Source organism: Leptonychotes weddellii, chromosome 10 (assembly GCF_054177405.1).
Source record: "Leptonychotes weddellii isolate Sample4059 chromosome 10, ASM5417740v2, whole genome shotgun sequence".
Lineage (NCBI taxonomy): Eukaryota > Metazoa > Chordata > Mammalia > Carnivora > Phocidae > Leptonychotes > Leptonychotes weddellii.
Genome location: NC_138378.1, coordinates 86946372 through 86971551, shown reverse-complemented (window position 1 = coordinate 86971551; position 25180 = coordinate 86946372). Strand labels below are relative to the sequence as shown.

General features: G+C 49.4%; 3 protein-coding genes across 7 annotated transcripts in view; 1 reads left to right on the top strand and 2 right to left on the bottom strand.

Moving 5' to 3' along the window:
• ELMOD3 (ELMO domain containing 3) overlaps positions 1-5134 on the bottom strand; it is a 28894-nt gene extending 23760 nt beyond the window's left edge. The window contains exons 1-3 of one of the 3 annotated variants that reach the window (XM_081796680.1): positions 4919-5134; positions 4132-4302; positions 2624-2912 (exon numbers count right to left, since the gene is read on the bottom strand). In XM_081796680.1, the coding sequence (XP_081652806.1) occupies positions 2624-2677 (54 nt within the window). In that variant the 5' untranslated portion in view covers positions 2678-2912; positions 4132-4302; positions 4919-5134. The remainder of the gene's footprint in view (positions 1-2623; positions 2913-4131; positions 4303-4918) is intronic. The other 2 variants (XM_081796681.1, XM_081796679.1) reach the window with 2 other exon arrangements.
• An 85-nt stretch (positions 5135-5219) lies between these two features.
• Positions 5220-18220, top strand: RETSAT (retinol saturase). 3 transcript variants are annotated; one of them, XM_081796674.1, is made up of 11 exons: positions 5220-5581; positions 7578-7760; positions 8084-8325; positions 8833-9034; positions 9722-9919; positions 11830-11949; positions 15571-15709; positions 15939-16048; positions 16129-16295; positions 16512-16671; positions 16928-18220. In XM_081796674.1, exons 1-11 carry the CDS (start codon positions 5410-5412, stop codon positions 17065-17067), a joined length of 1833 nt encoding a protein of 610 aa, XP_081652800.1. In that variant the 5' UTR covers positions 5220-5409; the 3' UTR covers positions 17068-18220. The 3 variants fall into 3 exon arrangements, with proteins under 3 accessions (XP_081652800.1, XP_081652799.1, XP_081652802.1); XM_081796673.1 differs by having other exon boundaries at positions 16512-18220; XM_081796676.1 differs by lacking the exon at positions 9722-9919 and having other exon boundaries at positions 16512-18220.
• Positions 17834-25180, bottom strand: part of TGOLN2 (trans-golgi network protein 2) — a 7975-nt gene continuing 628 nt past the window's right edge. The window contains exons 3-5 of the mRNA XM_081797291.1: positions 24591-25175; positions 23316-23399; positions 17834-17970 (exon numbers count right to left, since the gene is read on the bottom strand). Of these exons, the coding sequence (XP_081653417.1) occupies positions 17959-17970; positions 23316-23399; positions 24591-25175 (681 nt within the window). The 3' untranslated portion in view covers positions 17834-17958. The remainder of the gene's footprint in view (positions 17971-23315; positions 23400-24590; positions 25176-25180) is intronic.

Below are 25180 nucleotides of genomic sequence, written 5' to 3'. Positions count from 1 at the left end.
AAGCAAAGGGCAAAGTATATACAGTATGTTACCATTTATATTTTTAGAAAACACACAAATATATTTGCTTGTCTCTGCCGAGACTATTTCTAGACTTATACCCAAGGAAGCAGTGATTTTGCCTCCAGAAGAAAACTGGGTGGCTAGGGGACAAGAGAAGGCAGTTTTTTCACTATAGGTACATGCTCCCTGCTTTTTGGATTCTGAACCATGTGAATGTATTATTTGCTCTAAAATAAATAAAAGGAGGGGCGCCTGGGTGGCTCAGTGGGTTAAGCGTCTGCCTTGGGCGCAGGTCATGATTCTGGAGTCCTGGGATCCAGTCCCACATCGGGCTCCCTGCTCATCGGGGAGCCTGCTTCTCCCTCTGCTGCTCCCCCTGCCTGTGCTCTCACTTTCTCTCTCTCTGACAAATAAATAAATAAATCTTAAGAAGTAAAATAAAATAAATAAGAGGAAAAAACTAAGTAAAAGAAAATAACTAATAAAAAAATCAGTGCTACGTCAAGGCCCCAGAATCCCAGCTGATCCTGTTACTCTAATCCCTCCTACACATTTTTGCCAACTCTTACTCCTTAAACAGAGCTTTGATTTCTTTATGACCAGGACACAAGAATGAATGCCTGAACACGGCACAGCTAAGCAAACTCCTCCACTGTTGGCCTTGTGATGCCTCCTCACGACTATTTCCCACTTCAGTCCAGTGAACACACTTGCTGCAGATCCTCTCATCTCCATCCCTTGGGTCATGTGGTCTTCCTCCGGAAGACACCCCTACCGCCACCCCTTCTGCCTCCTCAAGGTGGCCTGCCTTCCCCACTGGGGCTACAAGGGTCTCTTCCCTTCTCAGTCCTACAGCCAGCCCTTCGGCAGGGAGGACAAGTCCCTCTGCAAGAGTCCTATGTGACAAGAAAACAGCTATTCAGAGTTGCTTCCTACATGTTTACAGTATGACAACCCTGCTCACAGCCAGAACCTGGACATTTAGATAAGCACCTGAGCTTAGGATTCTTGCCACGAGGTCCTGCCTTGCTTTTCCTGGGGCACCTTTTAAAATAATCACTTAGAGTTGAGCCTGAGAAAAGCTAGTGACCTCCCCCTTATAAGTAATAGGGGTGCTTGCTCCTCTACTCCCTATCTCGTGCTTGCTCGTGATCTGGGACTGAGGACTGCCCCTACCTTGGCTCATTGCCCCCTCCACACACTCACCCCTGCCACATTTTTGGGATCTGCAAGTAATAAGTCTTGTGACTCCACTTCTTTTTTTTTTTTTTTAAAGATTTTATTTATTTATTTGAGAGAGAGAATGAGAGAGAGAGCATGAGAGGGGTGAGGGTCAGAGGGAGAAGCAAACTCCCTGCTGAGCAGGGAGCCCGATGCAGGACTCGATCCCGGGACTCCAGGATCATGACCTGAGCCGAAGGCAGTCGCTTAACCAACTGAGCCACCCAGGCGCCCACTCCACTTCTTTTTTGTGAGTGTGCTGAAACTGCACCGTCAATCAAAATGGCCCTAGAATTTTCACTACCCGCAATGCAGCCTATCTTTAAATCAGACCCTGCGGCTTTGAGTGGAGGAAATTTCTTTTACACTTCTATTTCTGACACCCATTAGCACAGTACGAGGCACAAAATATGTTCTCAAAAATTCTGATGATTCACTACGCTGAACAACTCCCTGCAGGGGTCTATGTGCTTATGATTCATTCCATCCTTCCTTTCCCTCTCCAATTCAGTTCTCTCCAGTGGCCGAAGACTTCTCTCCTGGAAGAACAGTTCATCTGTCTTAGTACAGTGAAGAAAACCTCCCTGGGCTCCCAAAGCAAAGGCTTTGTCCCACAAGCTCCATTAAGACCACTTGTGGACCAGGTAGGGAGAAAGGCAAGGAAGGTAGGGTTAGCTGCCAGGCTCACACAAAGACATATCACACTGGACCCAGAGTCCTGAGGATAATCGAGCCAAAGCATTGTTTGACAAGGGTCAATAAGGTAAACAGTCCAAATTGATAAATTAAAAATATCTTGGGGGATTCCTCATTGACATTCTCCTCTCACCCAAGTAAATCCGAAACAAAATCCCATGACTCACTTAGAAAATAAGCTACTAGTGGGGCATCTGGCTGGCTCAGTCCGAACAGTATGTGACTCTTGATCTCGGGGTGATGAGTTTGAGCCCCACATTGGGTGTAGAGATTACTTAAATGAATAAACTTAAAAAAAAAAAAAGAAGGGGCACCTGTGTGGCTCAATCTGTTAAGCAGCTGTCTCTGGCTTGCGTCATGATTTCGGGGTCCTGGGATCAAACCTCTGCTCAGCAGGGAGTCTGCTTCTTCATCTCCCTCGCCCTCTGCCCCTCCCCACCTCCTGCGCAGGCATGTGTGCTAGACCTCTCTCTCAAAAAAATAAATAAAATCTTAAAAAAAAAAAAAAAGAAAAGAAGCTGCTAGCAAAGGCAACTGACTCAGAGGTATATGAATAGAAGCTTCTCCTACAAAGAGCATTATAATGAGGGTTTTCCCAAAACATTTTGAAAGTTCTGCATTCTCTTGATATATCCTGTGTTACTACTAATGACAATATATCCCAAACGAACACCTTCTTTCTCAAATAGAAGGGCTTGCTTACCTGTCCATCTCTTAATCCTTTCTCATTATGGAAAGAGCAAGAGTTTTCATTCATGACTCAAAGTCATTTGTTCAAGTGAGCTTTGTCCTTGGGCTCAGAAAGGAGTCTAATATAAAGTCTGAGATTAGAAGTATGGGGAGAGCCAGCGATCCGACTGCTCTACCTTTGCCTTCCTTCTTGGCAGTCATTCAGACTAAGAGTAAGTAAACAGTCCCCATGTGCCATCACCAAGGCTAGGAGGTTTCTGTGAGTACTGAAAGAAGTCCCTGAGGTCTCTGAAGTCTCAGTCCTATAAGAAAAAAAAATTACGGAAGAAAACTAGTTTTGTCATTCAGTTAAGCAAAAATGGGAGTGGATGATAAATGGTCAAAAACAGCCAACATCCAGGGGCACCTGGGTGGCTCAGGAGGTTAAGCACCCCGCTCTTGATTTCAGCTCAGGTCATGATCTCAGGTTCGTGAGATCGTGTCTCCAGTAGAGTAGGGCTCCGTGTTTAGCCGGAGTCTGCTTCTCTCCCTCCCTCTACCCCTCTCCCTGTTCTCTCTCTCTCTCAAAATAAATACATAAATCTTAAAAATAAATAAAAATCTTTAAGCAGCTATAAATTTATTCCGAATAAATCAGCTGCTTTAGTCAAATGCCTAATTCTTACTTTCCATGCCACTGGATGGAACGAAGGGGAGGCTAGAGGTCTGAGGGTTGGATCCTCAGTGTCCAGAAGGCAGCAGCAGCACCACTGTTTAGTGGTGAGGTCTGGTTCTGACAATGAAGTCCCTGGGATCTGGGGGCAGCTTATCAAAGGGAGGAAGCTAATGAGTGGCATCCTGGTGGGTGGTCTTAGCTGAAGTGCTCAGGCTTTGCTTAGGTCTCAGACACAGGTTGGGTCTGGGGGCTTATAATACTAGGCCTGGTTCCTGTGACGATAGAAAATCAAAATGCAACACATTGCCTAGCCTTCCTTGGTGAACACCAATATTGCACATGTTGCAGCTGTTTAGTCAGTTTGGCTAACTCTAAGACAGTCATCCCACGAGCCCACCTTGGGAAGGGGGCTGGACAGGCTGGTAATTTATTGTGGAGGAACTGTACAACATGGATGACTGTTCCAACAGTCTGGATCATAAGTGGGCAGAAAGCCCACACACAACTGACGGCCATATTTCACAGACTTGGATAACTTAGGAAGGAGGGTGGCCTCTCTTTGAGGTCAGCCCCGGACTGTGGGAACATGATCTGGATTCCCTAAGAATTGGCTGCCAGTAACAAACTGGAATCTTTGTCAGATGGTAGGATGATTTCCAAGCACCCAGAATGGGAATACTTCCTGGCTATTGGGCTGGACATTTGGGTCACTGTAATTTAATGGGGAGGACAGTACCTGTCCTACCTTGGTCATGGTACCTCAGGAACTAGCTCTCTCCCTCACTGTGTCCTCTGGGACCTCAGCATCTGGTTCCCTTTCCTTGCCCTCCTCCTTGATCTCCATGACACCATATAACAAAACTCACACAGCCAACCTTGGGAAGGTGACAGGCAGGGATGGTACCAGTGATCTCTGGAAGCCTCTTCTGTTTCTGTGTATGAAATGAATCACGCAGCACAGAAGCATGACCAACTTTACACACCTGCTAGTGCCTCAGTTCCAACTGGAGCTCTGGGGACTTCAACAGGGACAGTTACTGTCTGTAATAGAGAAAGAAAAGAGCAAAAACTCCATCAAATAAGCCAGTAACGGAAGTTATGAAGTCATGCCCACCAACATTAGGCAAGTTCCTTATAGTTGGGCCCAAAGAAATGGCCTTCCCATAAGAATGGGTCTTTTTCAAATTAAGTATGGTACACCCACTCTAGGCAAGGAGCTACATATGATTTTCAAACTTCTTGCTGGAGCTTCAACTCTCTGAATAGGTATTTAATCCAGACACTGGGTCCATACTTTAAATACCAAATGCCCACGTAGGTCTGACAGTCCTTCTCTGATCCTTTCATCAGGCTTGTCGCTGGGCGGCTCCCCGGCCCCTCACTGCCCCCAGGGAGGGCAGGTGCCAAGAGGACCCAGGCAGAGGCTTGGGGGCGCCGCCAGGCCTCCGCCGCAGGCAACGCCATCCCAGGCGAGCGCCGCGGCCTCGGGCAAAACGACTGGCCACCCGGGGGCACGAGGCCGGGCGCTCGCCGGCTGTGACGGGCGGATCTCAGCAGGAATCTCACTCCATCAAGGTACCCCGCCAGACTGGGGCTGTGTGGGTTCCGGACGGAATCCTCCTCACCAGTTGGTGCGAAAAACAGGTAAGCAACTTGCCTCGGGTCATTGGGCGCGCCCAAGGCAGAGCGCAGACCACACCTCTGGCCTCCTGGGTCTCGGGAGAGATTCTCTCTCAGGCTTGCAGCTCTCAGCCTCGTCTCGGCCGGGGGCGACCATCTCCACCCCACGCCCGTTCCGCAGAGGTAGGGGTTCGCTGGCCGCGGCCCAGAACCCGGGAGCCGTCGCGTCGGGCTCAGGCCGCCGGCCACGCCTCCCCGCGCGTGCGCACCGCGTCCCACGCAGCCTCTCCGCCCCCAGCGCCCCGCCTTCTGGCCGCCCGGGACGCTTAGTGCCGCCAGAGCCGTACGAGCCGCAGGGAGGGACGGTCCCGGCCCGAAGGTTCTGGCTTATCAGTGGTCGAGGCTGCCTCCGCCTCCCCGCCCACCCCACCTTCGCCCAGAAGGACTCAGAGGCGAGGCGGAGCCCCTGCCGCAGAGGCTGGGCGCGGTGGCAGCGGGCCCCGTCCTCGGACCCCGCCAGCGCCATGTGGCTTTCGCTGCTGCTGCTGCTGGTCGTGCTGCTGCTGACGGTCCTCTGCAAATGGCACCTGCGGCTGTCCGCAGGCAGCTCCCCGAACCCCTTCTCCGAGGACGTCAGGCGTCCCCCCGCGCCGCTGGTGACCGACAAGGAGGCTAGGAAGAAGGTTCTCAAGCGAGGTCAGCGGGAAGGGACCCTAGGCTCCAAGGCTGCACTTGGGCGGCTTGCATCCCTATTCCAAGAGGGAGAGCTGCTGTCTACCTGGGCCTCAGTTTCCCCATATGTAAAGTGTTGGGAGGGTTTCCTTGCACCGGCAGGCGCCCCGCCTTATTGTCTGCTACCGGTGAGAACCTATGCCCTGGCAGTCCCGGCGCCATAGTGGCCCCATGGGCGCGGTCCCGTCCTCTGCATCCCAAAGTCATGGTTTTGCTAAGAACAGGTCCTCGACCAGCAGGATAGACAACAGACCTTCGCCCCATTTGGTTTATAGGACCTTACCTTTTTCACTTGCCCTCCCCCATGGTTCAGAGGGGTGGAGGACCTGCACATTTCTTCCAACCTGTGTGGGAAATTGTATTTTGCCCATCAGGTGATTTGACCAGTTATGCTTCCTCCCAAATCATATGGTTGAACCCTGGTTCTAAAACTTTGGGCGAACCTCAGCAGGATGCCTCAGGCTCAGAGCTGCTCCTTAGTCAACCAGAGTATCTCCACACTCATCTTTAGGACATATTTTGGGGTTCCTCAGAAGGTTTAAAGAAAGAATTGTGCTTTAAAAAAAATTAGATTCCCTCTTTGATCTCCAAGGTCCCTCCTACTTGTAAATTTTAGAATTCTGTGTGACACATCCTGTGACACAGGCGGAGACAATACTCTTTTAAGTGGAAAGACTGTTAGTCTGAACTTCTGAGATCAGGGTTTTAGCTTGAACTCTGTCACTAATTTACTGCATAACCATTCACAAGTCACTCCACTCATCTTGGGTTGTTCTAAAAATGAGATGACTAGTGTAACTGTTTTTCAAACCAGGTTGTGATTTATCAGTAAGTAATGAAATCGATTTAGTGGGTTGCATTTCAAAATGTAGAATAGAAAATATGAGTCATCATACATAGTTCTGGGAAGTATTGTATTGTGAAACTTCTGTTTCGGGTATTTATATTATATACTTATTTATAACCTGGGTTGTGATATAAAATGTGTTTTTCATGGGGCACCTGGGTGGCTCAGTCGGTTACGTGTCTGCCTTCGGCTCAGGTCATGATCCCGGGGTCCTGGGATCTAGCCCCGCATTGGGCTCTCTGCTCGGTGAGGATCCTCCTTCTCCCTCTGTCTGCCGCTGTGCCTACTTGTGCTCTTTCTGTCAAATAAATAAATAAAATCTTTAAAAAAAAATGTGTTTTTCACTATAGGTTTTTCTGAAAGCGTTTGAAAAGTTTTTCAAGTTCTTTTGCAGCTTGAAAAATTCCAAATCTCAGTTCTTCACGAGTGATCTTTAACGAACAGATTTTTTGTTGGAAATGCCCATGTAGCACAATGCGCTGTCCGGCTTCATCTTGTTTAGGTGCTGGCCCCCTAGTTCTGCCTCTAGACTTCCCAGATATGAAGGGGTGGTACTATGATTTCTCAGCTCTGTCCTGCTCAAGCTTCTGCTTCAGGATCTTGACGAACCATCATAGGACCAGGCTGCTCCACTCGTGCCAACAGACCCTGTATTTTCCTAAGATAACCAACTTGTGAATGGACAGTTCCATGAGCCGGCAGTCTGCCCACAACACTCTCCTCTGTCCCCCATCTCCTCGTTTTCTTTCTTTCCTAGCTCTCTGTCCACACGTAAGTTTCTCAGCCTGTATTACTGTCAGCTTTCTGATTTTGATTGTGTCGTGGTTTACTGATTCCTACTCTTTTTGATAGTAGGGAAAATCTCCAGGTACATACTGGTTTTGATTACATCAATTCATCTCAAACCAAATCGCTGTCTTTAATCTGCCTGGCTGGTCCTGAGAATTTCCCAGGTGAATGGGTGGAGTTATTTTAGTCAGTTGCTCCATGCCGAACTCTCTAGAGTTTACTTGCATTGTATAAGCTAGCGGAGTCTTCCTTGGTGTCCATCTCTTTGCTCTCTCGCCCCCCCTGCCTGAGAAGCTCACCCTCCATCTCTTCCCTCTGCGGTAGCTTTCTCAGCCAGCCAAGTGCCTGAGAAGCTGGATGCAGTGGTGATTGGCAGTGGCTTTGGGGGTCTGGCTGCAGCTGCGATTCTGGCCAAAGCTGGCAAGCGAGTTCTGGTGCTGGAACAACACAGCAAGGCAGGAGGCTGCTGTCATACTTTTGGACAGAGAGGCGTTGAGTTTGACACAGGTAAGGCTTATGTGGGAAGGGCTTAGGAGCGTGGCTCTATCTTCAGGAGGCTGGGGGCAGCCATTGTGGGAGGATCCTGGACATTTCTGTTGTTTTGGAGGCACCACTGTCTTTGCCTGACAGCCATAACTTTACCGGGTGCTGAACTGTGCAGAGATTTGGTGGTTTCTGTTGCAACTCCTCCCCGCAGAAAGGGTGGGCAGCGCCCTCTGGGCATGGACTCAGCCAGGCAGGACTACCTCTTTCACCTTGCTTCCTTATCCACCTTTCCAGGGGTCAGTCCCCTTATCCCTATGACACCTTGTTTTTCTGTCTCCCAATAGGAATCCATTATGTTGGGTCCATGCAAGAGGACAGCATTTGCCGTTTTGTCTCAGATCAGATCACAGAGGGACAGCTGGAGTGGGCTGCCTTATCCTCTCCCTTTGACATCATGGTACTAGAAGGGCCCAATGGCCGAAAGGAGTTCCCCATGTACAGTGGGGAGAAAGCTTATGTTCAGGGCCTCAAGGAGAAGTTTCCCCAGGAAGAAGCTGCCATTGACAAATATGTAAAGCTGGTTAAGGTAACATGGACATGCTGAGGACCCCCTGTTTATTCCTGACAAGGCTGACCTTCTTCGTGGGTGGAGTGACTGGGAGGCGCGGCGGGAAGGGAGGAACAGTCAAGTTTGCCCTGAACTCAGCCCTTACCCCTAGTTGGCCTTGGTGCCCAGCTGGGCCCTGTCTCTGGAGCCTGGACTCGGCGGCTGCCACTCTCACTCTGGCCTCTGGGGGGCACCCTGTTCTCCTTTTTGACAAGGCTGGCTTCTACCTATGTGGTCAGATCACACCCTTTTTTACTTCCTCAGAGATCAGATGGGATTTTTCAAAGGGAATTTGGGCAGGAAACTGAAAAGGAGAAAAGGACTTATCTGAATGTGGAATGGGAACGATTTTTAAAAATCCAAGTTCTGCCAGGGCTAAGGGGTGCTGGGCCCTGGTGCTGGGCTGGTGCAGGCTGTTGGAATGGGGATTCTTTTACAGCATTCTAGAGATGGGACCTGTTCTCACGGCTCATTTTTTTCCCTCAGGTGGTGTCCCGTGGAGTCATCCATGCCATCTTGTTGAAGATGCTCCCGTTGCGCATAGCTCAGCTCCTCAGCAAGTGTGGGCCGCTCACCCGGTTCTTTCCATTCCTTCGTGCGTCCACCCAGAGCCTGGCTGACGTCCTGCGGCAGCTGCCAGCCTCCCCGGAGCTCCGGGCAGTGCTGAGCTACATCTTCCCCACTTATGGTGGGTACTGGCTTTGGGTCCTGGGCGGCTCCTGGAGGAGGAGGGGCTGCCCTCTTGGCTCTCAGTCTTTCTTCCTGAGACTGCTTGACTAACAGATGGAGCAGTAGATACCCAAGGCCTGCTGGAGCTTCTGGATGAGAAGTCTAGCCACCTACCTGCTGGACTCCCTGGTAAAACTTCCCTTCATCCGTGCCCTGGATGGTTTTCCTTTTCAACCAACAATGTCCTCCCTCATCTTGGCAGCATGGCACTTTGCAGGGAGGACATTCCCACTGGCCTCAGGATCTGTCAGGTGCCCTGTGTTTGGATGGAAACAGGCCCTCTGGCTGCCCTTAGCCCTGGGGATCATTTGGATCCTGGAATGGGTAGACTCAGGCTGCGTCCTTTTTGACAGGAAACTGTGTTCCTTTCTTTTTTTTTTTAAAGATTTTATTTATTCATTTATTTGAGAGAGTGAGAGAGAGAGAGAGAGAGCACACGAGAGGGGGGAGGGTCAGAGGGAGAAGCAGACTCCCTGCCGAGCAGGGAGCCCGATGCGGGACTCGATCCCGGGACTCCAGGATCATGACCTGAGCCGAAGGCAGTCGCTTAACCGACTGAGCCACCCAGGTGCCCAGGAAACTGTGTTCCTTTCTAAATGGTGCTGCTGTTGGCTCTTGCCTCATCGCCCCTTCCTTCCTTCTGTAGGTGTGACCCCCAGCCACAGTGCCTTTTCCATGCATGCTCTGGTGGTTGACCACTACATAGAAGGGGCCTTTTATCCCCGAGGGGGTACCAGTGAAATCGCCTTCCACACCATCCCTGTGATTCAGCGGGCCGGGGGCGCTGTCCTGACCAGTGCCACTGTGCAGTGTGTGTTGCTGGACTCAGCTGGGAAAGCCTGTGGTGAGAGCCCTGCATCATGCTTCCCGGTCCCCGGGCTGGGGTGGGACAGAACTGGGGTGCAGAGACAATCAAGCACTGCGGCCACAAGGTGGAAGAACTGACCTCACGGGGAGTTCAAGGCTGAAACTGCCCAGAGCAGGAGCTTGGGGAGAGGGATTAGTCTGGAGGTAGAAAGGAGGCAGGAAGGATAAAGGATTGACTCTTCCCCCAAAGGACAGTATTTAATCATTTATTCAGTAGGTAAAAATAGTTATCTAGTAATCCATAACCTCCTTGAATATAGGGGCTGTGTCTCTGTTATCTTTGTAGATCTTGGCACATAATGGAGGCTCAACACATATTTGTTCAGTGATGGAATGAATATGTAACCTGGGCACTCCAAACGGCAGTGTGGAGACCAGCAAGATGCCCTACCCTCAACCTGTAAATGGCCGGTGGAGCTGAGAATCTCATTAGCCTGGCTCAGGTCTTTACTGCTACCTGCACAGAGAGTCAAAATTGCACTGTGGATGAATTCGTGAGAGGGTGTATGCAGGGAAGGACTCTGGTACACAGAATGAACAGGCCATCCATGACTAGGGGCTGCTTAAAGAAGCATCCAGGAAGGAGACACAGAGAGGCTTGAGAGAACAGGGCTGATGTGACAGTGAACTCACCAGAAGAATCTTGCAAGGAGGAAGAGGGGAGTGGATGGCCCAGTGCACAAAAAAAAAAAAAAAAAAAAAAAAAAAAATCTAGGGGGAAAAGGCCAGGAGTGATCTCTGAGAATGCATGTGTAGAAGAGACCAGGAAGTTGTCGGGTGATAAGGGAGAGATGGCTGTCAGTTGTGTGAGATTTTCTCTGATGTCCAGAGCAAGTTCTCCTCACAGCTGAAAGAGGTCCATGAAGCAAGGTGGGCTGATCAGATTAATTAGATCAGTTCAGAATATTGTATTTTTCAGGTGCTAGGTGATAAAAGAAGGAGATAAAAACCTAAGATGGCTATAAAGAAAATCTGTAACTCATGAAGTTTCCAGCCTCATAGGGAAGATCACTGAGATATAATTTAAAGTGTCAGATAGAGGTACATCCTAAGAATGGAGGAAGGAAGGTAGAGGTGCTTGAGCCAGCTCATTAAGGGTGAGAAGAAGTTAGCCCGAGGCTTTGGGATGTTATTCCAGGCAAGGGGAACAGAATGTGCAAAGGTACAGATGTATGAAAGAGCTGAGTATTTTTAGGCATCTGGAAGTAGTAGGTTGAACCCTAAGAAATTGCCTTCTTTATTTTTTAAGTAGGAGCCCAACGTGGGGCTCAAACTCACAACCCTGAGATCAAGATCCAAGTCAGACGCTTAACCAACTGAGCCACCCAGGTGCCCCAGAAACTGCCATTTTTATAGGTCAATTAATGGTTGACTATCAGCTGTTTCATATGCTGCCCCCTAATAGTTTAGTGAGTGTGGCCAGAGATGACGCTGGAGACATAGAAGGGCCCAGACCTTGGAAGGCCGGTATGACTTTGGAGTTTATCTTACAGAGGTTGTGGTGTCGCCAGAGGCTTTCAGAGTATTTTGGAAATAGAACTCTGGCAGCAGTGAAGAAGGTCCTGGGATTCCAGTGGAAGGGTGTCAGCCCATGAGCTTTGTCGGGGTTCGTGTGGAGGTTGTCAAGTTTGACTAAAGAAAAGGGTGCTCCCATGGGACGGGGAGAGGGCCAGGGAAGGTAAGGGCAGGAGCGACTTGGGATAGGCAGAGAGTGCTCAAAGATGTTGCATTTGCTTTGCAGTTTTGCCTAGAGCCTGGCCCTAGGTGGGCTGGATGCCCAGGTCTGAGAACATGAAGTGTAGGCTGGGGGAGAGAACTGTGTGAAATCTGGACCTTCCTCTTCCTCCTGGAGTGCACAGAGCCTCAGCCAAGCTCTTGTGCCTGCAGGTGTCACTGTGAAGAAGGGTCAGGAGCTGGTGAACATCTATTGCCCCATCGTGATCTCCAACGCAGGACTCTTCAATACCTATAAGTACCTGCTGCCTGAGAACGCCCGCTGCCTGCCAGGTAAAAGACCGGGCTGTGTTGCTCCTCCGAGCTCCCAATAGCACCCCTCTTTCTCCTCCTGGCTGCCCTATGACCGCCCTTAAGCAGAACAGGTAAGCATGCGCACGCTGTCTCCAGCATCTGTTCCCAGCAAGGCCTCTGTGTTTAGGGGTTGGGAAGCAGCTTCCCTTGTATTGTATCACCCCCAAAGAGCCCTTGGTCCTTATCTCTCACTCCATTCTTGGCATATTTACCCTCTCTCCCCTATAATCTCACCCACTTTGCCCTCTCCTCTTTCAAGGCTCCCTTCCAGGTTGCCCATTTCTAGTTTCTCCAGATCTTAAATCATCTAATAGTTCATGATGGTCGGTAGCATCCTAAAGGAATATTTCTTGGGTTTTCACGAAGTTTGTGGTATGAATCCTGCTTTTTTCCTTAATTTCTCACTTATTTTGAGTGGGAAAGCCTGTTCTGACAGTATCAGTAAGGGAAGCTAAGGCCAGCATGGAGAAGAAAGTCTTGCTATAATTGTTGTGTTTTATTTGGGACCCAAGATTATACTTTTTTTTTTGCCTCTTTCAGGAACCAGCTCCTTATTAAGGCTGAGGCTGCAAGAGGAGTACCCTTCTGGCTTTCTTCTGTCCCTTGAGCTCTGGGCTTGTGCTTGAAATCTGGGGCCCAGATAACACTTAATGCAGTCATCTCCTCTGCTAGGCTGTGTCCAAAAATATAGAAGTCTGATTTGGGGGGCAAGAAGGCATAGCTATGGGTGAGGGCTTCCTTGGTAAGTCTGTGTGAGAGGCTTTCCCTTTGTCATTGCACATGATCCTCATTGCCGCCTGGGAGAGAGATGTCATCATCCTAACGTTTATGCAGGAGGTAGAGAAGTGAGGTGAAGTGACTTCCCAAGGCCACCCAGGTGAAAGTAGCAAAGCGGAGATGAGAACACTGGTGTGTCTGACTTGAAAGTCTGGGCTCTTGGCCCCCTTTGGACTAAGGAACATGGAGCTTCCAGAAAAAAGGCCTCACTAAAAAGGGCAGGAGAGCAGGCCAGCCCACAGGGAACCGAGTAGCCGAGCCAGAGTTGAGTGAGATGTTACCATTTTGAAATGGACTTTAGGATATCACGTAACCAGAAGCTGCTGGTATGATCTGAGGATAGGAGGCTGGCTGGCTAGGAGGGTAAGAGACGGTTCTAGATAAAGGCCTCTGGCTGGGGTGGGAGGTGGAGAGTGAGGAACAGCTCCAGATGCGGTTGGGGTGGAAACCATGGCCTTCAGCAGTACATGGAGGAGCCCAGAGAGCAGTGGGAAGGAGCTCTCCACTCCAGAGGGTAGGCTTGTGGCTGCTCTGGAGGAGCTGAGGAAGGTGGGCAGCAGAGCGGGTTCAGTAGAAAAGTGATGTCCTAGGTTTCCTCACGGGGGAGAAGGCAGGTGGCAGTTGCGATGATCTCTAAGATATGAGCTGTGTTTGACCGAAAACCAGCCTTTTCATCTCTTTGCCTCACTTAGCTGGGCCTCAGCCAGCATCCGCTGCCAGCAAAGGCCTCCCTTCCCTCACACTGTGTGAGCTGAGTGAGGTGAGGCTGACTGGCTGGTGGCAGGGCAGCTGGACAGGGCTACGTGGCCTGACAGACTTTGCCTTTGGTACTTCCTGCCCCCGTCTCCTGGTCTCCCAGGACCTCTGAACCCTGGCCCTGTCCTCTGCTGCGGTCCCAGTGCCCTCCCCGTCCCTCCACCCCTCCTCCCCCGGAAGCCATGTTGCCCTCCCTTCACTATCCAGTTCCGGTTACAACGTTTACTGCTTTTATGTCTCTTATTTAATGGCACCAGCCCCACCTGGCTAAAAAAACAGTTGTCCCGCTTGGATGGGGAGTTAGAAGCTGCCTCAGATGAATCCCAGTTTGAGAACATTTCAGGCAGTGGCAGTGAGGATGCTTAACTCAGGAGACCCCAGGCGCTGGGACTCCTTTGTTTCCAGCTGCTTTGGGGGTAGGGATTCTCGTGGGTCTGTCTCCCTCTCAGAGACGAGAACCAGGTATCTGGGGGCCTCTGGGGCAGGCAGTGCCAGTGGCCGTCAAGTGTGGAGGAGGGGTGGTCAGGCAGAGGGAGCCTGTATGAATGGGAGCACTTTTAATTCCGCTGCTGAGCCTCGAGGAGGTTCCTGGGGATGGTTTGGAGGGGAAGTTGTTTGAGTGGGGAAGACTGGTCCGACGGTATCAGCAAGGGAAGCTAAGGCTGGTGTGGAGAAAAAAGCCTTGATATCATCGTTGTGTGCCTGATTTGGGGCTCAAGGCTCTGGTGTTCTGCCAGGGATGTGGTTCCCGGATCACATCCCTCTAGTTGGAGAAAAAGGAAAGGAGGGGCTGGGTGGAGGTAGTTGCTATTCTTAAGGGCCTCGGAAGACCTACAGGGTCTCACTCCCGGGCATCCTCCCCCCCATTTTCCCCATGAACACCCCCACTGCACTTGGCAATGGGGAGCTGGCAGTGAGGTCAGCCCCAGACCCTGGGACGCAGGCCACGGCTGCCCCTGCGGCTCCACAGCAGCCCTGGGCGCCCTCCTGTGGCTCCGGAAGCCGGCGTTCCCCTTCCCTTGTCAGCACGCGCCTGCGGGCCACCGTTATCTGCCTCACTTTCCGCCCACAAGTGGCCTCTTTGGCACCACAAATTCTATGCTCACCTGACACAGAGCACTCAGTTTTTTGTAGCCTCTATGGGGAAAGCCACCTTCTTTCAGGAAAGCCGCCTTTCCAGTAGACAGGCGTTGTATCTGATTCCTTGTAGTGTCCCCAAGGCCTAGCAGAGGATTCGGCACATTTTAGGTCCTCGACAAATACTAGTTCAACAAATTAAGCAGAGCACCCAGTGGCCGAGTTACCCTTCAGGCGGGTGGTGGTCCTGGGAATGGGAACGAAGGATAAGACTTTGTGGGAGCCATTTCCAGAAAATTGGTCTGGGGTCATTTGTTGAGAGGTGGGGAAGCCCAGCTGCTTGTCTGGGGACATCAGATGGCCCTCAGAGAGGCTGTCACCTTCCTCCATCGTGCTCTTCCCTCCTCCCCTACCTGAATCCTAAATGCCAGGTGTCAGTAATGTGGTTTGCATTTATTCATCTGCATTGCTTACCATTTTGAGGTCTTGTACTCCCTGTACAGCGTGAGGAATTACACATATTCGTTCACTAGATGGCCCGTATTAAATGTAACAGGGAAATCAAGGCTTATAACAAAGTAGTGTTCATACGGGTGGTCTGTATAGCGTGGAGCCCAGGAATCCGCTCATAATTTCAAGCCATTAGGGGAAGACTGGAGGCAGTGAGCCTGGGACCGTGCTGTAGCCCTGGGCCAGCTTAGGGAAGCTGGGCCTCCTGGGCTTCTAGGGACGCTTAGAGCAGAGGTGGGAGGAGGCAGATGAGTGGGAGCCTGAGGTTGGGTTCTTCACAGGCAGGAGACGGAAGAGCAGCACCCCCCCGCCTTGCCCCCCCCCGCCAAGTCAGTATTGAAATAACAGTTGTAAAAACGGCCCGGGTGCTAGCCGGCCGCCGAGGGCAAGGCTGCGGATAAAGTGAGCAGGCGTCCGCAAGTCCGGGGACAGGGAGTGGCCGCCGCAGCCACAGTTCCCGCAGCCCTGACACTTTGGCAGGGGTGAAGCAGCAGCTGGAGATGGTGCGGCCTGGCTTGGGCGTCTTCGCCGTTTTCATCAGTCTGCGAGGCACCAAGGAGGACTTGGGTCTGCAGTCCACCAACTACTTTGTCTACTTCGACACAGACCTCGACAAAGCGTAAGGCGTGTGTACCCATGGGGGGACAGGGCGTCAGCATGGGCCCACAGCCCACAGGGCTCTTGCTCCCTCCCTTGACGCTGGACAATCAGCAGCAGGATATGGACTAGGCCTTAGCTTCATCCCTGGGCGGGGGGACGAGGGGGGTGTCCCTGGGGGTGACCTGTCCTCCAGGCAGTGCCGGTGACAGCGAGGCCTGGGGGTCGGCAGCCACGCTCCTCGCCCCCAGGATGGAGCACTACCTCTCGATGCCCAGCGAAAAGGCTGCAGCACACGTGCCCTTCCTCTTCATCACTTCCTCGTCAGCCAAGGATCCCACTTGGGAGGACCGGTTCCCAGGTGGGGCTTTGGGTCCTGGGGGGTGGGAGCTGGAACAGGGAAGGGGCCTGGCAGGAGTGACCCTGGCTCTGTGTCCCCAGACCAGTCCACAATGATCGTGCTGATGTCCACCTGCTATGAGTGGTTTGAAGAGTGGCAAGAGGAAGCGACAGGGAGGCGGAGCAGCGACTATGAGACCCTCAAAAACTCCTTTGTCGAAGCCTCCCTGTCAGTTGTCATGAGGCTGTTCCCCCAGCTACAGGGGAAGGTAGGCGGGTAGACTGTGTGCTAGTGGCAACAAACCTCTTGGTGACATTTCCTTGTCTTTGGGGGAGGGAAATAAAGCCTGGAGACAGCGAAGCTCAGGGAAGGGCAGGGAACCCATGCCGGCAGACAGCTCAGTCAGGGAGAGCAGAAAAGGGAGGACATGAGGATCTCACAAGGCCCCGCTCCCACCCTTTGGCTGCTTTTTTTGTCTCCTCAGGTGGACAGTGTGGCCAGAGGGTCCCCACTGACCTACCAGTTCTATCTGGCTGCTCCCCGGGGTGCCTGCTACGGGGCGGACCATGACCTGGACCGCCTACATCCTCACGTGATAGCCTCCATGAGGGCCCAAAGCCCCATTCCCAACCTCTACCTGACAGGTACACAGACTGCCCCATTTCTCCAGGGCCTGAGACCCTGGGCTTCCCTGTCACCCCAAGTACTCTGTTCTGTCCTCACGTCCTACTGTCCCCTGCAGCCTTCCACATGGGGATGGGCTGCCCCAGCAGGCTGTGGCCCCTGGTCCCCATCTAAAGTCATCTCTGGGTGGCCTAGCCTGGAGGGATGAACATGAGGAGCCCTTGCCCCCCACCCCCCGTGGAAGGATGCTCATGGGCCTCTGCTCTTGTCTCCTAGGCCAGGATATCTTCACCTGTGGGTTGATGGGGGCCTTGCAAGGGGCCATGCTGTGCAGCAGCGCCATCCTGAACCGGAACTTGTACCTAGACCTTAAGAAGCTTTACTCAAGGATCCAGGCACAGAAGAAGAAGAATTAGTTCAGTAAGCAATGAGTTTGAGGAATCCCGCCGGATCTCTGGCACGGCCCTTGATTTAGCTATGTCTTTCTGTACCGGTTCCCTCCTCACATAAAGCACTCTAATTTGTTTCTGATTTCTGACTAGAGGTCTGACACACAGGTCACAGTCCTTAGATCACAGTTCTCAAGCTGCAGCTCTTCCAGCTGGGCAGGTGGTGAGCTCTCAGACCTCTAACGTGTTGTCCCTGCTAAAAGGCCCGGTGTGGGCCAGTGACTTGGACAGCCTGTCTTGTCAAGCAGTGCTTTGCATACCACACTCCCATACCTCCCAACTCTGAGCAGTCAGAAGTCAAGTATCCTTTTGGTCAGATGGACGGAAACTTCAGTGTTGGCCAGCTGCAGCAGCTCGGTCCAGCCGTCTCGAGGCTTCTCCTCTTCCATTCTCCACGCTGTGCTGCAGCAGCTCCACGCTACTGAGGATAAAAGGTGCCTGAAGAGGTTTTTGTCAAAACCTGGGCATGGTTTTGCTTGTAGTCCCATAGGTTCAGAGGCCCCCAGATCCCATTTTTGTTGGTTCCAAGGGCTCTTTCAGAGGGTGGGGAAATGCCTATGATAGGCTCAGTGTGACTGACTGAAGACATTAGTCAGCCAAGTATATGTTAGAATATCCAATTCATATACAGACAGGCCCTAGGTTGGTCTTCCTTATTTCCAAGGTGACGCTGGGTCTTCAGTGCGCCAGCACCAAGATACCCTCATGGAGCTCAGTACTGAGCCTCAAGGTTTATCTTCCAAAAATCCACAGCAAAGGGTGACATTAACAGTTGGGGCACAGGACTGAAAAGATGACTTCATTGGGGTTGAAGCAGGCTGAAAGAGCATTCCTGGCCAAGGGTATAGCAGAGGACAATCACAGAGGTAACTGGAAGACAAATCAGCCATCAGCCAGCTACCTCCTAGACCCAGAGGTAGGAAGGAGTGGGGCTGGAAATCAGGATCAGAATGTGGAAAGCTACAGAATGTGTGCAGAGGCCTGGGATGGGGTTCCTGTTTATTGGTACATATGTAGGGATTAGATGGGAAGGTGAACAAAGGCTTTTTCACTTATATTAGACCTTATTTCTGTCAATCTTATTACCATTTTAATAAATTTAATGATTTTATAGCTTTAATATTTGAAATTTATTTTGGTTTCTGTGCAATGATACAAAACTACATTGAAATAGCATTCAAAGAAGCTCAGTAAAACATTATGTACTGAAAAATACTTATTAGACCAAATAAGCTTTAAAAAAATAAAAGTAATTATATAGTTAAGTTAAAGCTGAAAATATAAAACATTGCAAAAACAGTGGCACTCTACTAATTGGGTAAACAAAAAAGGGAAACACATTCAACAATCATTTATTAACATGAGAAACTTCTGAATTAAAGGAATATCTACAAGTGTGAGGAGGCTGGCTTTGTTGGCAGCCTGAAACTACACAGCTCAGACCCAACACCGTTACAGAGGAGTTTCTCAACTGGGACATTTAGGAAATTGACATGAGACTTGTGGGACTAGCTGAATTGAGATTCAGTCCTTCTCTGGATGAACAGTTAAATGGAACCTAAAAATCTCTTCCCAGCCCTCTTCCTTAAACAAGGCAGTGTCAAAGGCAACCTTCCCAGCAAGATTTTTCAGAAAACAGCTGGCCGAACTATAGGGTCTGGTGTCTAAAATACTCTCCTCCCTGTTCAAATGATTCAGAACATGTGCAAAGCGTGCTAGCTTTCATCACATATAAATAACAGCATTATGTATCATGTTACCCTGTAAAAACAAGGAGCAGGCTTCCTTTTTTTGATTTAAATGACATGAAGTAGAGAAAAAAATGAGAATCACCATCAGGGGAATTATAGAGGTTTATAATTCTATCACCAAATGTTTCATTAAAAGCCATCATGGGAAAAGAAATGTCAGCATATACATATAGCTGATTGTCAGGTCTTTCTGAGTTGTTACAGCCTTTCTAGATAGACTGGCCTTCACTCCCCACAGAGTCCAGAAGTGGATTCTTTAAATAATTCTTCTACTCAGTAATCTGAGATCAGCTATTCGATTTCCATTTTTTCTTTGCAGAGGGGAAACAAACCCCTCTATTGACATCCATGACTAAAGCATCGATTCCTCCTAATAGAAATCACCCTGCAACCAAAAGCTGGGGCAGGAAAGCAAGCACATAGCTGTCTGGATAGGGGTGCCTCTCATGGCTCCATGTGCTTACCTGGCCCCCCCCCCCCCCCCCCAAGAGATGCCTTAGCCAGCTCATCCTCCTCCACATCATCTCTAGGAAACCGGCTTCCAATAGTTTATCTTCAAAAGGACAACTATGGAGAAAACAAGTTTTCCACTGGTGTGAGAAATTTCCTTCAGTGTAATTTCTAAAGCGAAACTTAAATTCTATCATACTTCTTTAGCACAAGATACAATACTTCTCGGATGCTCAAAAAATGGAACTATGTGGACTCCACAGAATACTTATTTTGCATCCACTTGATGCAAACCACCTCTTGGTTCCTGAAACCAACCTTTCTGCTCTCCTCCCTACAAGCAAAATCCATCAAAAAGGGACAGCAACCAGTAGCCAGGAAGAGCTGTGTGAGACACCTAAGTCACATTCCTATGTCCTGAACAAAGAAAATGTCTCCTTGACACTGAACTCCTGAAGTACCTAAGGAATGTCACTATACTGTAGGCAGATACGCAGATGGTGCCAAGGGCACTCCTGTAAGCAGCTTAGTTTTTTGGGGAAGAGACCAGATAGAGACATCAGATAATGTCTGCCCCCCTTTTTTTCTTGCTGGAGTTGCAAAATTTGTGACTGGCATTATTAAGTTAAAGAGTAGAATGGAGGGGCGCCTGGGTGGCTCAGATGGTTGGGCGTCTGCCTTCGGCTCAGGTCATGATCCCAGGGTCCTGGGATTGAGCCCCACGTTGGGCTCCTGGCTCAGCGAGAAGCCTGCTTCTCCCTCTCCCTCTGCCTCTCTCCCTGCTCATGCTTTCTCCCTCTCTCTCTGTATCTCTGTGTCTCAAGTGAATAAATAAAATCTTTAAAAAAAAAAAAAAAGAGTAGAATGGAAAGAGCCAACCCTGTGTGGTGGGGGCAGTGAAGAAGGTGCCTGGAAAAACCTGAGCTGGGCCCTGAAGGAACATTTGGGGGAGACAGGTGAGAGAAGAGAAGGGAGTGTACCCTAACCAAAGAACAGTCATGGGAAGCCAGGGAATGGAGGACACAGCAAGAACAAAAAGGCACGGAAGCCTAGATGGGCCTGACAAGAGGAGCCTCTGGCCTGGATAGGACGCAGATCTACAGAGGCCTGAACGCTGGAGTCTATAAAAGCTTGATTCTCTAGGCCATGAGAGGTAGACAGGGGAACCGTGATTTTATGGAATGCTAGGAGAGCCTGAGAGAAAATTCCCTAGACAGAGGAAAGCATTATGAGGTTGGTGCACAGGTAGAGAGAATGATGCCAAGAGCATTCATTCATTCCTTATCTCCATAAATCTCAAGTCAAAGCCATGCTCTGTTTTAAGCAAGGTGCAAGATAATGTGACAACAGGCTGGTCCCTTCTACAGACTGGCTTCCTCAACAGCATAGAATTCATCCCACTGCCCTCACTTCCCACATTCTTTGTTTTTCCCTGAGATCAGCTATTTGATTTCCATTTTTTCTTTGCAGAAACAACTCTCTCTAGGCTATAATAGGGTAGCACAACTAGAGCAGATTTAAGGAAAACTTCAAGCCACAGCAGGATCCAAGACACTACCTCAGCTACCCCTGAATTTCTTAAATTTTAATAACGTCTGACATGGGGTGGGAAGAGAATTTTTACTAATTACCCTTGGCATTTTATATCGGATGAGAGAACCATTTACTAGATTAAGGTAAAAGAGAGTACAGTTCGTTTCTGATTACAAGTCTATTTTGTCTATTTTAGGCAACAAAGGCAATGCAGAGTTTGTGGGAAACCTTCCATAAAAGCCCTTTGAAATAATGCAGATCAAAACCAAAAACCGTCCTGCACATCTTATGCGAAGCCTGAGCTTACCCTATTTTAAAAAGTTTGTTACAATTATGAGTATAGAAGAACAAAGTATTTCAATAATCATAACTGTATTTTTAAAAAATCTATAATGGGAACCATGGCTTTACAGCTTTACTCCCAGAATCCCCAAGTTCAGTCAGGACAACCAAATGGAAATTGACTTTGTCTTAATATGAAAATATCGGGAAAATGTGAAGGACTTATGCTAGACAGGTTGGACTTACAGGCAATAAAGCACTTTTTAAAAGCTGTTTTGGTTTGCTGCTGGAGCCTCTGAAGAGTTATGTGTTAAAGTAGCCCTGTGCCCGTCAGCATTCACCTCTTCATCTTCTGTAAAGGGCACATCCCCCCAAAGTAAGAGACCTTGGTACAAGAACACCTCATCCTGCAGAGAGTTTTCCTAGGTCTACAAAGATAAATAGTGGTGGGACAATGCTCTTTTCAAGGGATAACTACTAAATGGCCAATGCCCAAGGGAAGGCAGTCAGCAGCAGTAGCCTGCCTGGGGCTGAGATCTCCCTTTGGTCACAGCTGGCTTCCCACATGCTCTCTCTATTCACAATCAGAGGAGGAAAGGATAGAAGACACCAGGAGAGATAATGGGGACACAGGCATACAAGGTCACCAAAGTGCAGGTGCAAAAATCAAAGCAATCCCCCCGCCTCTGCCTGCCCAGACTTGCCACCAAATCCTAGAGGAGGGGGTGTCTCTTAGGTCACAGTACTTTTTTTCTTCATTTCTCTTGATTTAAAAACAAATCAGCAGGGAGGACAAAGTTCTCATGAATGGAAAAATCAAATCTGAAACAAGAGCAACACAATTCATTGGTAACATTAATCTCCTTCCAGAGCAATACACCTCACTGCTATGATCTTAGGGGAAAAAAGATCTTATCGGGACGCCTGGGTGGCTCAGTTGGTCAAGCGTCTGCCTGAGATCCTGGGATCCAGCCCTGCATCAGGCTCCCTGCTCAGTGTGAAGCCTGCTTCTCCCTCTCCCTCTGCCCTCTTCCCCCTGCTCATGCTCTGTCTCAAATAAATAAAAATCTTTAAAAAAAAAAAAAAAGTCAGTTTGAAATCAAACATACACTAGAATGATGCACACTTGGTGGAAGGAATATAGGAATCTTGGCTTCTGCTTTGTACCATTCTGTATTGTTTTGAATTGCTTCCATGTGCATTTTTTAATTAGAAAAAAAAAATGAAAGGAAAATAAATGCTTAAAGTCAATTATCTGGAAAGGTACTAGGCCAGGGCTAAATTGTGAAGCTGACCTACTGGGCTAGTTAGCAAAGGTGTTCAGAGGGGCTTATTCTGTTGCTGGCATGAACTGTACACGTGAACTGTGTTCCCTGGAGAAGTCTTGGAACAACTCACAGTCAGGCCACCAACCACTTTTTACCAATGTCCTGACTGTCCCCACACAGAAGGGGAAAGGAGGGGTGCATGCTGGCAGCAAAAGGCAGTGGAAGTACCCTGTTCCCACTCAGACAGGCTGCCTTTGGGGAGTCTTGCTCAGCTCCTGCACTGTGGGGCGGAAGGAAGCCTCTGCTTTCTGGCAGGCCTGGGTCGGCCGCACTCAAGAAACCTAGTCCATGGTGCTACGGGCTGATCTGGGGAGTTGGAGGCCTTTATGTTTCTGGACTCATTTGTATGCAGGGAGTGTAGTCTAATGCTTCGCTACCTGACGCATCATTCCTCAGCATTTGGCATCACCTAGGAACTTCCTAGAAATGTAGAGACATAGATTCCAACCGATATGTAATGATTCAGATTTTGCTTTTTCATCACAATTCCCAGGGTGGTTAATGTGCCTACTAAAATTTGTGAAGTGCTGGTTCAGTGCAAAAAGCACAGGACAGGTGCCTAGGGACTTGCCATCAGGTCTTGATTTTGCCACAAACTTGTAGTAGGAACTTCGGGGGGAAAAAGCATGTTTCTGGGCCTGACTTTCCTCATCTGTTGAGGGAGGGAGCTGATGTAGAACACATGAAGGCCTCTTCTAGCTCTCATGTTGCAGACATGTATATAATGGATGTCTCTGCTTTGTGGTCCGCAAAGGGCGGGGCAATGGCGGCAGCACCCCAGAATCAGCTGCTGCCTCTTCGTCAAATGCAAGCGCACTGCTGGGCCTGAGACTGCATATCCCTCCCGCACACCTGGGGCTCCCTTCCTTACCTTCTGGTCCAAACGCTGGTAATCACTGGCCTTTGGGCGCCGAATGACTTTCGATCTTTTTCCTTCTAGGACAAAAGCAATAATCTGGGGAAAGGAAAAAGAAATTAACAGGTGATTCTACAATAGCATATTTCAGTCTCTAAAATCAGAGGTCACCACCTAGTAGTACATTTGTTAATGACCCTGACAGTGAAAGAGCAGTACAACGACAAAGAGGCCTCTTTAAATTATAAGTTTTCAGGAGGACAGGGCCTCCAGTTACATCAGAATCTTTTATACTGCCAAACAGGAAATGACAGATGAAGGAAGACTGTTCTGGGCTTTAGCTTGTGGGAGTCTGTGTGATTTACTCAAGAGCACAAAGATCTGCCAACTGCGCCCCAGACGGCTCTAGGATAAGACACTCCTTTTTTACTTACAAGCAATAATTATTTCTTATCTGCAAATGTACTTTTTCTCCCCACACCTTGTTTCATTTTAACCTTTTACCACTTTCACATCTGAGGTTCCTGTGTGATGAGCACTTGGATGTAGAATAAGGAACACACCATTCTTATTAAATGTCTTCCCTCATTCCTCACAGCCATAGGCATACTGACATCATGAATTGAACTCTCCAATTTTAACCAGGCTATAGAAACTACTAAATTCTTAGGGCTCGATAAGAAATGCAATCATTTTGTCATCAGAGTGGTTGCTAAGCAACACAGATACTACTCCACACCAAACCCTGCTATAAGATGAGTGTATCCATGCAATTTCTGGCCATTCTTCTAATCAGAAACTCAACTGACTGTAGAAGATAGTTTCTGGGCTCTCTGCTGTTGATGTCAAAGACTATGTAACCACTCTTTCTGCCATTGCAGATGGAAGATAAAAGCTTGGGAAAAGAAACTAGAGATGATGCACAATCTTCAGAGTGGAAACAGGAAGATAAGTACTCTACTTACAAACTGTCAGGTACTCAGGTTCTCTGAGGCAGTAAACGATCTAAGTTGAAGATTATGGGAGGAGACCCCAATTTAGGTCAGATCATAATAATGTCCTCACTTGGCACCTAATGCAGCAGCAGAGGGCACTCAAAGGAATCTGACATGGAAGAAGTTGATTTATAAAATGAGAGTAAAGAGCCCTAGCAGAATCTGAGGAAAAACTGAAGTCTGTCTTAAAATCCCCAGTGCTCACAGGCAGATGGGTGAGAGATACTGGCCCACACACCAAGCTTTCAGGGTGGAGGAAATCCCATTCCTCTTCTTAAGGCAATTCTTGACTTACCTTCCGTTTGTTGTGATAGGCAATGTAGAGGACAGCAACAAGAATGGCTGCAGTCACCAGATAGGCAAAGAAGTGGCTGCTCTCGGCACTAGCACGTCCAAGATTGTCCTTAAAAGGGTCAACATTCCCTCTACCCATGGAATCCAAAAGTGTCCCTTCACGGTTCTCACTGGAGGCAAGGCCAGGCATTTCTTTCTCTCCTTTGGATGGTGAATCTTCTTCAGGCTCTGTATCCCCTTCCTTGGCCTTCTTGGGCTCCACATCTGTAAGCTCTGAAGACTTGCCTTCTCTCTCCTGCTGTGGAGAAGTGGGTTTCGAGTCTAGTAATACTCTCTCCCCAGATTCACTTCTAAAAGCATGCAGAGAGGCATCTTTGTCAGCTGGTATGTTTAAGTCAGGCTTGGTGGGCTCCTTGTTATCAGAGGAGGGGTTGGAGACCAGCTTGTCAGAGCCTTCTCCCGTGGACTGCGGCTTGAGCTTCTCCTTGTCAGGGCCATCTCCCGAGGACTGCGGCCGGGATTTCTCCTTGTCAGCGCCTTCTCCCGTGGACTGGGGCCGGGATATCTCCTTGTCAGCGCCTTTTCCCCGGG